This window comes from Lissotriton vulgaris, chromosome 12, assembly GCF_964263255.1.
Source record: "Lissotriton vulgaris chromosome 12, aLisVul1.2, whole genome shotgun sequence".
Taxonomy (NCBI): Eukaryota; Metazoa; Chordata; class Amphibia; order Caudata; family Salamandridae; genus Lissotriton; species Lissotriton vulgaris.
In genome coordinates, this window is record NC_141700.1 from 23,891,324 (window position 1) to 23,904,520 (window position 13,197).

Sequence of the window (13,197 nt, forward strand, 5' to 3'; positions counted from 1 at the left end):
AAATGGTTAGGCAAAAAAGGGCGTAGTAGGGGTCGTTGAGAAAGCAGACGATCTATGACCATTTAAGGCAAGAACTTGTTCATTAGAATTATTTTTACTTCATGTTTGAAGGCAGCCGAGTGGGGGATTCTGCGGACTTCCGGTGGGAGGGCGTTCCAGATCTTTGGTGCCGAGCCAGAGAAAGCTCTGAGTCTCGTTCTCTTTCTGAGAAACATCTGAGGTTTCAATGGGAGAGAATTGACACTTCTTAATGCTCTACCCCTTCCTGATAGTTCAAGCTTTTGAGCCAGGAAGTGGTGGGCTTAATGTGTCAAACAAGCAATCTTTAGCTGTATTCTTGCTTCGTAGGGTAACCATTTTAGAGATCTTACTGCTGGGGATATGCGTTCATTCCTTTTTGTACCAGTAATAATCTAGCAGCGGCATTCAAGGAGGCCCTGAGTGGGGCCAAGGTGTATTTGGAAGGCCACAGAGTGTAGCACTACTGTAGTCTAGCCTCTGCAGGACAAGGAATTGAACCACCTGCTTGAGGTCCTCTTGAGGGAGGAATAATTTTAGATATCTAAGAATCCTCATTTGGTGGTTAGCAACCTTACACATCTTGCTTTACCATCACTGTAAGCTCTTCTTTACAACGGCCAGAGGGCTGAGACCCAAGCAGCGAAAGCCACACCCGTGGTTTGGGTTCGGCTGTCGGGGACATGAGCTACCCAACCACCGTCCAAATTCACCAGGTCCCAGAAAATGCGGTATTTGATTAAAGTGCTAATAAAAGAGACCACAAGTGATTTTCTGCTTCAGGTCTAATGTGTGTTAATAAGTTTGGAATGTAGGCCCTGTCATGGCCTCCAACCATAGGGAAGACCAAGTGAAGCACTGACAGAATGTTCTCGAGGCGCCCAGCCTCGTGAGCTCACTGTGCATTCAAAATGCAGCAACTTGCTCCAGGTGTCGTACACCTGGATACCAAGTCAATTGACATTTCATTGTTTGCATTCCTGGAGGGTACATGGTCTTAAGAGGGTCAGCCTGATGAGTAATGGACCTGGAGGAGGGACAAATTTGCTTATGTCATGATACGCCACCCCATACTACGCTATGATGGATTTGTAACGTCCTAGCATGGCAAGGTATTTTACACCTTGTTTTGCTAGAAAGTAGAGAAATCAAATAAGAATTTTCCAAAAGGATAAATTCATAGATTAGAATGTTGTAAAGAATTTAGAATTCTGACTGTCTAAGCAAAATTCCAAGTAGCCAATCAGGATGCTGAATGCTTCTCGACCCACACTACAACCTACTGAAATACTAATTGCTCTGCTAAAATTGTATAGGATCTGAAATGCGTTGCTTCACAAGTAGGGCCTTCATGGTCTTTTGCATTGAATAGTTTCAGAATTCAGAATATTTTGACGTGGCCACATATGTCCAATGCATGTTTGTGAGCGTACTCGTGCAATACTAGGAGTTCGATTTTGTGAGCTTAAATCTTGAACTTTTCTGCCTCATGTATTCTCTTTTCAGAGCACTTGACTCTACCTCAGTGTATTTTTTAAGGACTCCACCTCAGCAGATCTCTTCTAGCAGGTGTGCCTAGTGCCGGACTATGGAGGAGCAGAACCTGTTTGAGCCAGAGAAGCTGACTTTTGGTCTGTGGGACTACCTCGTCTTCTCTCTGATGCTCTTCATTTCCACGGGCATCGGCCTCTTCTTCGCTCTACGCAAGGGAGGCCAGAAGACCGCAGAGGAGTTCTTCACTGGTGGCCGCCAGATGTCGGCTGTGCCAGTGGGTCTGTCCCTAGCTGCCAGTTTCATGTCTGCCATCCAGGTGCTAGGGGTGCCTGCTGAAGCCTACCGCTATGGTGCCAAGTTTGTACAGATGTGCATTGGACAGAGCCTCAACAGCCTGCTGACGGCCTACTTCTTCTTGCCAGTCTTCTACAGACTTCAGCTTACAAGCACATATGAGGTATAGTAAGGCTACAGGGTATGGGAAGATGTTTGGACATATTGCAGAATGATCTTGGCATAGCAGGGTGATTGCAGACATAGCAAGGTAGCCAAAGGTGTAGTTAGGATATTAGGGTGTGGCAAGATGATTGTGGGCATTGTAAGAGACTCAGAGGGGATACAACAAGGCAATCGGGGGGTATAAGAAGGCCGCCGGGGTAAAGCAAGGTGCTTGGACACATTGTAAGGTAATTTTTGGTGTGTCGGGGAGACTGTAGGCATAGCAAGGCTATTGAGAGTATAGTAAGGGTATGAGAGGCTTAGCAAGGAAATTGGGACTTAGCAAGGCAATTTGGGGGCTTAGTAAGGGCATCGCATTATAGCAAGTTGAGTGGGGACATTGCAAGTCAATTGGGGGATAATGAAGCCCTTTGGGGGTATAGCAAAGTGATTGGAGACACTACAAGAGAATCAGAGTAGGTATAGGAAAGATTTTTGAATGGTGTCACAAGATGATTGGGGCATAGAAAGGCAATTAGGGGATAGCAATGCAATCAAAAGCTCAGCAAGGTGATTGGTGACTCAGTAAGTCAATCTGCAGTGTATAGCAAGGCTATTGGAGAAAGCAAATGGATTTTAGCTATTGCAAGGTGATAGTTTGTGTAGTAAAGTGATTGGGGTCACAGCAAGGCATCGGAGGTCTAGTAAGGCAAATCAGATGCTTGGCAAGGTGATTGAGAAAATAGCACGGAAATTGCGGTTAGAGCAAAGCCATTGGGTAAAATCAAGGTGTTTGGACTTATTGCAACATGATCGAGGTGGAGCAGTTTATTCAGGGCATAGCAAGCAAAAAGGAATGGTTTAGTAAGGTGGTCAGGGTAAAGAAAGGTGATCTGGAACATAGCAAGGCAGTCAGGGAGTATGTATGGCCACCAGGGATTTAGCAAGGTGATAGGGGACATAGCAGCGCAATTAAGAGGTATACTAAAGGCACTCGGGGTTTAGAATGGTGATCGAGGACACAACAAGGCAATGGAGGGTACATTAAATCCACTGGGGTATAGCAAGGTGATTGGGGACACAGGAATGCAATCATGGAGGTATAGCAAGGCTTTAGGGGTAAAACACAGGGATTGAAGATATTCAAAGGTGATTGGGGACATAGCAAAACAATTGGGGGAATAGTGAGATTATTGGGGGTAAGTTCAAGTAACTGGAGATATATTGAGGTCACTGGGAATATAACAAGATGATTGGCCCTTAATAGCTTCTCTAACTAGCTGTAAAAGCATGAACAGAGGTTGCAATCTACTCCATGGTGTAAATCAGGGCGTGGCCGTCTGTGAGCGACAAGTTCACTCAGACAGACTCTCACAGTCAGAACAATGTACAACACAAGATGGAAAAGTGAAGGACCCATTAAAATCTGAAGAGGGGAAAAGAGAAGGAGGAAACTCGATGATTCGTCCCAGAAAAAGATGTTGAGGAGAAGAAAATGGAACTGAAGGAAAGAGAAGTGGAAAGTGGAGGTAAAAAGCAGAGGAGAGAACTAGGGCAGAATGAAGACTAGGGTGAAGGAATTGGAAAAGTAAGGCAGTAGTAGAAACCAAGGATTAGGGAGAAGAGATGGGAAAGAAGCACAGAAAGGGGGCTGTGCATGGAAACCAGTGTACATGAGGCAGATCTGGACCACAGACAGGCGGGGAGGGGGGGCATGCTGGGCCGCCCCATGTTTCTCACCCTGGATCTGCTTGCCTTTCAGTACCTGGAGCTGAGGTTCAGCAGAGCTGTCCGTCTCTTTGGAACCATCCAGTATGTGTTAGCAACGGTAAGAGCTATCTACAATATTGTGTGCAAGTGCCGCAAGTGTGGCCATGCGCCTTTGTGCATGCGTTCATCTTCATTAACAGAGATATGCCATGTTTTTCCTCATACAGATGCTGTATACTGGAATCGTCATCTATGCACCAGCTTTAATCATCAATCAAGGTCAGTCGTAACTTGTTATTACCCAATAAGAAACAGGGATCTAAGGATTTCTCTTCTTTGCACTGTTTATCTTGCCAAACTTGTGGCATCCCTTTCAAGATATGTGGATGTTGCACAGACTGACTTGTGTTGCATCAGCTTTTCATGGCCAGTTTACAGGCCATGGCCAGGAGCAGAGTGGTCCATGCTCCTGGGTAAACTGGCCATGATGGATAATAATTCCAAACAGGAAGATCCAAAGTGGGAGAGTGTATCAACAGTGAGACGTGTATCTTATTTCTCCAGTGAGTTTGTTTCTGGTGCACTACGGCAAATGTAATGATTATTATATAGAGAGAGGTGTGGCGCCGCGGCTAGGGCGACTGACTCCAGAAACTGCGGATCACGGTTCGATCACCGGCGGCAGATTAGCCCAGCACCATGTGACTCTGGGCAATAGCTTGCTTAATCTTTCTTGACGGGCCCCAGCGCCTAGAGACCCTTATGGGTGATTGTGCGCTTTACAAATGTGGAATATTATTATTGCAATTTAGTTAATTACTCGGTCAATCAAGCAGCCTCCTTCAAAGCCCCTTCTGCTAGACTCCTACACGAGCACCTTTAAACGTACTGATATAGTTTGACTTTTCTAACCTAAAGAAACACAAAGTAAGATGAATGCTTTTATTGTTTTGTAACATATATTTTATGGAATCTTCCATCTTACCGCGTCTATGCTGCCTTTGCTGCCTTTACTGCCTTTATTGCCTTTACTGTATTTACTGCCTTTATTGCCTTTACAGTCTTTGCTACCTTTACTGCCTTTACTGCCTGTATTGCCTTTACTGCATTTAATTCCTTTACTGCCTGTATTGGCTTTACCTCATTTACTACATTTACTGTCTTTACTGCCTTTGCTGCCTTTGCTTCCTGTGCTTCCTTTTCTGGCTTTGCTGCCTTTACTGCCTTTGCTTCTTTACTGCATTTGCTGCATTTGCTGCCTTTACTGCCTACTGCCTTTATTGCCTTTGCTGCCTTTGTCGCCTTGGCTGCTTTATTGCCTTTACTTCCTTTGCTGCCTTTACTGCCTTTACTGCTTTTACAGCCTTTACTGCCTTTGCTGCTGTTACTGTCTGCTGCCTTTATACCTTGTTGCTTTTGCTGCCTTCATTGCCTTTACTGCCTTTGGCGCCTTTACTGCCTTTATGTAACCCCTGCTCACCCTCTAGATTGCGTGGCGTGAGCAGTCAAAGCTTACTTCAAAGGCGTTGTAAGTTAGGCAGTTGTGACCACATACAGTAACCCAGTGACAACACTACAAATGGACACCACACAGATTTTATATAAAAAATAAATAGACTTTATATAGAGTTACCACAAGACCATAAACGACAAAAATAAACACTCTGATTACTTTAAGATGGTAGATTAAGCTTAGTTCAGTTCAGTTCTTAGATGTGACACTCTGCGTCAATGTACCTTAAGTTGCATTGCGCTTCCACGACAAGCAATGTCGCAGCGATGGGAAATGCGGCAAAAGTCAGGTGCAAAGAAATAAAGACGTGAAGATCTTCCAGATGCGGCACGCTTCTCGGGGATATGAGAAGCTCTCAGTTCGATGCGTGGACTGCAGCGGCGACACCCTTACGATGCGACGGCAACAGCTCCAGCGGCGACGCTCTTCTCCACGATGCGTGAAGCATCCGCTCGATGCAACAACTACAGCGGCGACATCCAAGATGCGACGGCATCAGCTCGACGGCGGTGCGCTTCTCGGGGATGCAAGGTGTTCTTGATCGATGCGGTGCAGTGCGACAGTTCCAGCGGTGACACCCTCCTTCTCCGGAGTTGCGACGGCAGGCACAGCGACAGCAACACGCTCGGACCTTGTTGCGAGATTCTTCTCCTGATGCGGTGCAGTGCGACAGCTCCAGCGGCGACACCCTCCTTCTTCGGAGTTGCGACTGCAGCAGTAGCAACAAGGTTCATCTTCGTTGCGGCACGCTTCTCTCCGATGCGGTGCAGTGCGGCAGTTCCAGCGGCGACACCCTCCTTTCTCCGAAGTTGCGACGGCAGGCAAAGCGACATGCTTCGTCTCGTTGAGTCGCGCTTCCAGCTCCTTGCGACACGCAGTTCCTCAGAAGGCCTAAAACAGCAGCAGGCACTTCCAAAGAATTCTGGGGAGCTGGGGGGTGAAGTCTGTTGTCGCTGAGACTTCAGCAGGAGGCAAGCTCTTTTCCAAACCCTTGGAGATAATTCACAAGTTGAAAGCAAAGTTATAAAGTTCCTTTCTCCTTCCTTTGGCAGTAAGGCAACCACTGCAGGCCAATCCCCCCAAGCATCACTTCAGCTTGGGAATAGTCTCTCCTCAGTTTCTTCAGGTTCCTCTCCTCAGTAAATGTTTCTTCTTGTAGTCCAAAAGTGATCTAATTTTTTGGGATCAGGGTCCCAATATTTATACCCCAAAATCCTTTGTTCTCTGAGGGGATAGGGTCCTTTGCCCAGTCGAAACCAGTTCTCAAGCACTCTGTTTACCAGACTTCTCCTTTCCTTTCACAGTGCAGGGCATGCACATCAGACGCCCCACAGGAGGTAGAGCCAGCATTGTGGAAGGCAAGTACAGTCTGGGAGCACTTTGTTGACAGGACTCCTTCTTCTTTCAGTGTGCAGGGCAGAGACATCAGCCGCTCCCCAGGGGGTGGAGCCAGCATCGTGGAAGGTAGGCACAACCCTATTCAGAGTTCAGGTGCACTCATCAAGATGCAGATCTCTCTATTCACGACTGGGTGACTCCTGCCTCCTGGAATTCCCCAGCCCTGTCACTCACAGAAACCAAGAATCTAGGAAAACCAAGTTACTCAAGCACTCTCTAAATTGTTCTTTTTAGGGAAAATTTCCGCTATATTTATGTAAAGTATTAGTTTTGATGGTTTTTACACCACTGTCAATAACAAGTTCATTTGCAGTTCAAGGGCTTCAAAGTATGGATCCAAAACAGTCGTTGTACTTCAAAATCTTTATTTTCAAACACATTAAAAGTTTTCCAGCTTTGCACCGCCACAGAAACCAGACATAGGAATACACAAACTAGCAGAGGCAGGTTTGAATGGTTAGACAAGCAAATACCTACTTTCTAAAAGTGGTATTTGCAAACACAGAATATTAAAATAAACTTTACTAAAATATGTATTTTATTATTCTGAGTTCAGGCATACTAACCTCAAATTTCTACCATGTGTTCTGAGCCTGTTAGGATTATAAAATGTAACAATTCTAACAGCCTATTCTGGCCTATGGAGAACTGGTAGCCTTGCAATAGTGAAAAACGAAAATGGCTGTAATTCACTATTAGGACATGCCACACACACCAGGGCTTGTCCTACCTTATACTTACAATGCACTCTGCTCTTGGGCCTACCATAGGGGTGACTGATATGAAAAAAAGGGAAGGTTTAGGGACTGGCAAGTGGGTGCACTTTCCCAGTCAGCATGACAATACCAGACTGCGTGCAGGCTCTGCAAAGGCAGACCTTAGACACATTTTACAAGGCTGCTTCTGTGGGTGGCAAAACCCGTGCTGCCGGCCCACCACCAGCATTTGGATTACACGCCCTGGAACACTCAGTGCACTAGACTAGGGTCTGACAAGTAAACCAACATAGCCGAACATGGAATCACTAATCCATACATCAATTTTCAGTAGGTAGCACTTGCACTGTGGCACTGGATAGCAGTGGCACAGTGCCCAAAGCATCTAACACCAGCAAAAACACATGAGGCAACAGCAAAAATGGAAGGGAGACCCACACCAATGGTGCCAGGTCTAACACACGGGTCAGCCACAGGCAATCGTTCCGACTGCCTGGTGGACCCGGAAAGCATTCCCACAATGGTGACGGTGCCTTGCAGGCACCATCTGCCATATTAGTCATCTCAAACGACATTAGTCATCTCTAATGACACCGCTGGCGTCATCTCTGCTATTCACAGGCTGGCGGAGATTGACTTTGGGGGCCCGTTGCGGCCCCCCCTTGTATTGGGGGAGGTGTGGGTGCACTGGGGGGTACGCATGGTACCCCCTCTAAATTTCCATGCACTAAGTGGCAGGTACCGCATGGTGCCTGCATCGTAGTGCAGGGAAATACAAGACCCTCATGTTTACCATTGCGGCGGGTGCTGCAGCCTGTGTCTTCCAATCCATGTGAATACAGTTCAGATAAGCTGTTCGCTGTGCCTAGAATGTCCAATGTGTAGCAAAGGACAATGCTTGACTGCTAGTCATAAAGTGCAGTAAGACATGCACATCTGCAGGCATGATCAGCAGTGATATGCAGCTTCCATGTATCCAAAATGGCAATACACAACTTCCTCTTAGCTGTAATGACAATGCATAATTTCCTGTCTGTTGCAGAATACAATAACATAATGTCCTACCTTTTTTAGTGAAAATGCTTCACATTCAAATATCTGCAATGGCAATGCATGACTACGTGTGGATTCTGAAGTGAATGACCTTCTGCCCAAACACATTACCCCACTTTCTGCCTAACCTCAAACAGCTTTACCTCACTTCCTGTCTTAACTGCAATGGCACTGGAACACATTTGCTGTTCTGCTTCTTTTTTAGGCGAACAGAAAAAGCTCCACTTCCTGTGCCTTCTGTTGGGTCCCTGCATCACTTCCTGCTTCTTGAAATGTCATTGCCTCACTCACAGTCTGATCTGCACTGACAATTATGATTTTCTACCAGAAGATAACTAGTGCTTTACATCATGCCTGATATTCAGAGCTTACATCTTACCATTTGACGCAACTACCGTGAAATCACATACCTATGCCCTCCCCCGGCCCAAATCCCAATATATCAACGCATGTGGTGAATGTGTCTTATGCATTGCATGTATGTGGTGATTGCATCTTACCTAGCATTGCATGTATATGGTGACTTTATCTTGTGCATTGCATTATGTGGTGAATGCATCTTGTGCATTGCATGTATGTGGTGAGTTCATGTTGTGCATTGCATGTATGTGGTGAATGTGTCTTATGCATTGCATGTATGTGGTGATTGCATCTTACCTAGCATTGCATGTATGTGGTGATTGCATCTTTAATAGCATTGCATGTATGTGGTGATTGCATCTTATGCATTGCACGTATGTGGTGATTGCATCTTACCTAGCATTGCATGTATGTGGTGACTTCATCTTCTGCATTTGATGTATGTGATGACTTCATCTTGTGCATTACATGTATGTGATGAATGTATCATGTGCATTGCATATATGTGGTGACTGCATCTTGTGCATTGCATGTATGTGGTGACTGCATTTTATGCATTGTTTATATGTGGTGACTGCATCTTGTGCATTGTATGTATGTGGTGACTGCATTTTGTGCATTGCATGTATGTGGTGAGGGCATCTTTCATAGCAATGCATGTATGTGGTGACTGCATCTTATGCATTGCATGTATGTGGTGATTGCATCTTTCCTAGCATTGCATGTATGTGGTGACTGCAGCGTGTATGTATGTGGTGATTGCATCTTACCTAGCATTGCATGTATATGGGGACTTTATCTTGTGCATTGCATGTATGTGGTGAATGTATCTTGTGCATTGCATGTATGTGGTGACGTCATCTTGTGCATTGCATGTCTGTGGTGAATGCATCTTGTGCATTGCATGTATGTGGTGAGTTCATGTTGTGCATTGCATGTATGTGGTGAATGTGTCTTATGCATTGCATGTATGTAGTGATTGCATCTTACCTAGCATTGCATGTATGTGTTGATTGCATCTTTAATAACATTGCATGTATGTGGTGATTGCATCTTATGCATTGCATGTATGTGGTGATTGCATCATACCTAGCATTGCATGTATGTGGTGACTGCATCTTATGCATTGCATGTATGTGGTGATTGCATCTTACCTAGCATTGCATGTATGTGGTGACTTCATCTTGTGCATTTGATGTATGTGGTGACTTCATCTTGTGCAATGCATGTATGTGGTCAATACATCATGTGCATTGCATATATGTGGTGACTGCATCTTGTGCATTGCATGTATGTGGTGACTGCATTTTATGCATTGTTTATATGTGGTGACTGCATCTTGTGCATTGTATGTGTGTGCTGACTGCATTTTGTGTATTGCATGTATGTGGTGAGGGCATCTTTCATAGCATTGCATGTATGTGGTGACTGCATCTTATGCATTGCATGTATGTGGTGATTGCATCTTTCCTAGCATTGCATGTATGTGGTGAATGCATCTTATGTATTGCATGTATGTGGAGACTGCATCTTATGCATTTCATGTATGTGGTGATTGCATCTTTCCTAGCATTGCATGTATGTGGTGACTGCAGCTTATGCATTGTATGTATGTGGTAATTGCATCTTTCTTAGCATTGCATGTATGTGGTGACTGCATCTTATGCATTGTATGTATGTGGTGATTGCATCTTATGCATTGCATGTTTGTGGTGACTGCATCTTGTGCATTGCAAATATGTAGTGACTGCATCTTGCGCATTGCATGTATGTGGTGGTTGCATCTTCTGTATTGCATATATGTGCTGACTGCATCTTGTTCATTGCATGTATGTGCTGACCGCATCTTGTGCATTGCTTGTATATGGTAACCATACAAAATACAAGAGAGGGTGGATTTGCTATAATGACCTGCACATCAATATATGTTCTCTTAATCAAGTTCACTTCAGCCCCAATTTCAAGGTCAACACATTCAATGTTGAGTGCAACTTTGGTGTTTGATGCGCATCCACCTGGAGCATCCACAAAGACCTCCTGCCCAACACAAATTGAAGCAGTACGTCACAATACCAAAAATACTACACCAGTACACATCGTATGTAGTCACTTTTATCCCTTGCGCAATTTAGCACTCTTTGTCCATCAATGTTCTTTATTGGTATCGACTTCATCATTTCCATTAGCCATACGATGTTGGTAGTTCACATTTTTTTTCTTAAACAACAATTATCCACAGCCGACGCGCGTTCGCCCCATTCGGGCTTCCTCAAGGCTTTTGGCTGGCGTATTGCACACTAATCTTTTTGTAAAATCTGCTTGTTTTATAAGATCCAATGTTTCCCAATGTACGATTCAGCTACTATGCAATTCCAAATGTTCACAAATATGAAACGTCTGTATGCTGATCCTCCACCATATAATGGTTCAGGGAGCCATGATAAGTTCCATCTATGCATAAAGTTTTCGAAAGTCCATTCAAAGTGCCATCTCAGTAATCCAGATGCATCTTCTGCAGTGCATATATGTTCTGACTGCATCTTGTTCTTTGCATGTATGGGCTGACCGCATCTTGTGCATTGCTTGTATATGGTAACCGCCTCTTGTGCATTGTATGTATGTGCCGACTGCATCTTGTGCATTTCTTGTATATAGTGACCGCATCTTGTGCATTGCATATATGTACCGACTGCATCTTGTGCATTGCTTAATATGATTGTTTCATGACAGTTCTTGAATTTGTTAACGAGTTTAACATTTACTTTTAGTAACTGGACTCGACATCTGGGCGTCGCTCTTTTCCACTGGTGCCATCTGCACTTTTTACACAACAGTGGTGAGTAGCCTGGAGTAACTTCATTTGGCGCCGATATATGTGCTCCACAGCTGGTCCTGCACACCGACACCTGCACAGTTTGCACCTCGCCAACACCGCCCAGCTCATTATCAGGGCCTGAGAATGAAGGGACTTTTCTCCTAGGAAGCCGTGTTTGTGCACTACCTTGATTAAAGCGGGGTTGTAGGACACTACAAGGCTGAAAAGACATGCCATATGCGGACTGCCCCAGGGCCCACACCATCTCGGATCCAAACCTACCCATCCCCACATGCCTATGTGATTTCAGGACCCCAAAGGCCTATCAAACTTGGATGGGACAGTGGGTGGATGCTGGACTGGCTTGTTTAGTGGAAGTCAGGGAGTGGCCTTCAGGGCAGCTGGTGCTACAGCTCCCAGTTCCATGGGTAGATGGGACACGTGGGGCCTGATTTAGAGTTTGGAGGATGGAGTAATGTTCATTGGGGTGATGGGTCACATCTGCCCCCAAATCCAAAGCTGCCCACCAGCCCTGTGAACATCTCTTAACATTGGCAGGAACCGCTGTCACGGGTGATGCAAACATTTTTTAATTATCGCATTTAGGGCAACAAACGGAGATCTTTCAGGATGGGGATGGTGTATTCAGATGTTTCCAAGCCGTTCCTGATGCGAGCAGCTGTGCATAGGAAGGCCTTGAGAATGACGCCTATAGCCTGGGGGAGCCGTGCAGGCAGGATCTTGCTGCCATGGCGGTCAGATAGTCCTAGGGTTGAACCGTGGTCCTGAGATCTCCAGGTGGGATGGAGGCTTTGATTTTTCATAAGGAGGTGATGTTGGAAAGATACGGTTTTGGACAGATTTAGTTGAACTAAAATTCTTTATCACCCATAGGGCGGAATGAAGGCGGTGATCTGGACTGATGTGTTCCAGGTGTTGGTGATGATGTCAGGGTTCTTTGCCATTGTGGTCCGGGGTCTCGTTCTCGTCGGCGGAGTAGGAACTGCATTGGAAATCACACGGAACAACTCTAGGATCAATTTTGGCGAGTATGGACTTTTTAAAACTCACTTACTTAGTACTTACTGAGCACTATGAAGAAGTGCTACAGGACTGTATAGGACTGTTTAGGGTTGGAGAACCCTTGTTAGCAGGTGTGAGCTATACAAAACAAATAGATATTTTCAGCTTAACGTAAGATGTATTTTTAACTGGATTACCTACTTTATTATACAAAAGAGTGTTCTAAAAAAATATACATACAAAATAGTAGCTGCCATGAATTATAATAATCCAAAGCCCAATATGTAGGGCCATGGCTGACCTTCAAAGGCTTGATGGCGCCAGAAGGCCACGTTATGGGTACTTTGGAAAAAAGGCATTTGGTCATAGATTTGAAACAAAGGGTCCAAGTGACTATGATGTTTCCTCTCACTTACTCTTGTGATACTCCCTGCTTAGTCCTGGATCCCAGAAGTAAGTCAGGGACAAGGCATAAGTGCTATAATAAGATTAAGACATTCCTATTCTTAGCAAAATCTTTGTGAATCTGGCCCCTTCTGTTCACCGGAATAATTCATCCCACAAATGGAAATGCCCTTTCGCACATTGCCTCAGTCTGTAAAGATCCATCGTTGAAACTGTTATTGCATCATGGCACCAACATGCGAGGCATCATTGCA

The 13,197-nt window shown here is 45.0% G+C and overlaps 1 protein-coding gene across 1 annotated transcript in view; it reads left to right on the top strand.

Annotated features, from left to right (window-relative positions):
- Positions 1–13,197, top strand: part of SLC5A5 (solute carrier family 5 member 5) — a 103,348-nt gene that overhangs the window by 41,713 nt on the left and 48,438 nt on the right. The window contains exons 2-6 of the mRNA XM_086946802.1: positions 1,525–1,969; positions 3,713–3,778; positions 3,888–3,939; positions 11,469–11,536; positions 12,410–12,564. Coding sequence (XP_086802928.1) covers positions 1,607–1,969; positions 3,713–3,778; positions 3,888–3,939; positions 11,469–11,536; positions 12,410–12,564 — 704 coding nt within the window. The 5' untranslated portion in view covers positions 1,525–1,606. The remainder of the gene's footprint in view (positions 1–1,524; positions 1,970–3,712; positions 3,779–3,887; positions 3,940–11,468; positions 11,537–12,409; positions 12,565–13,197) is intronic.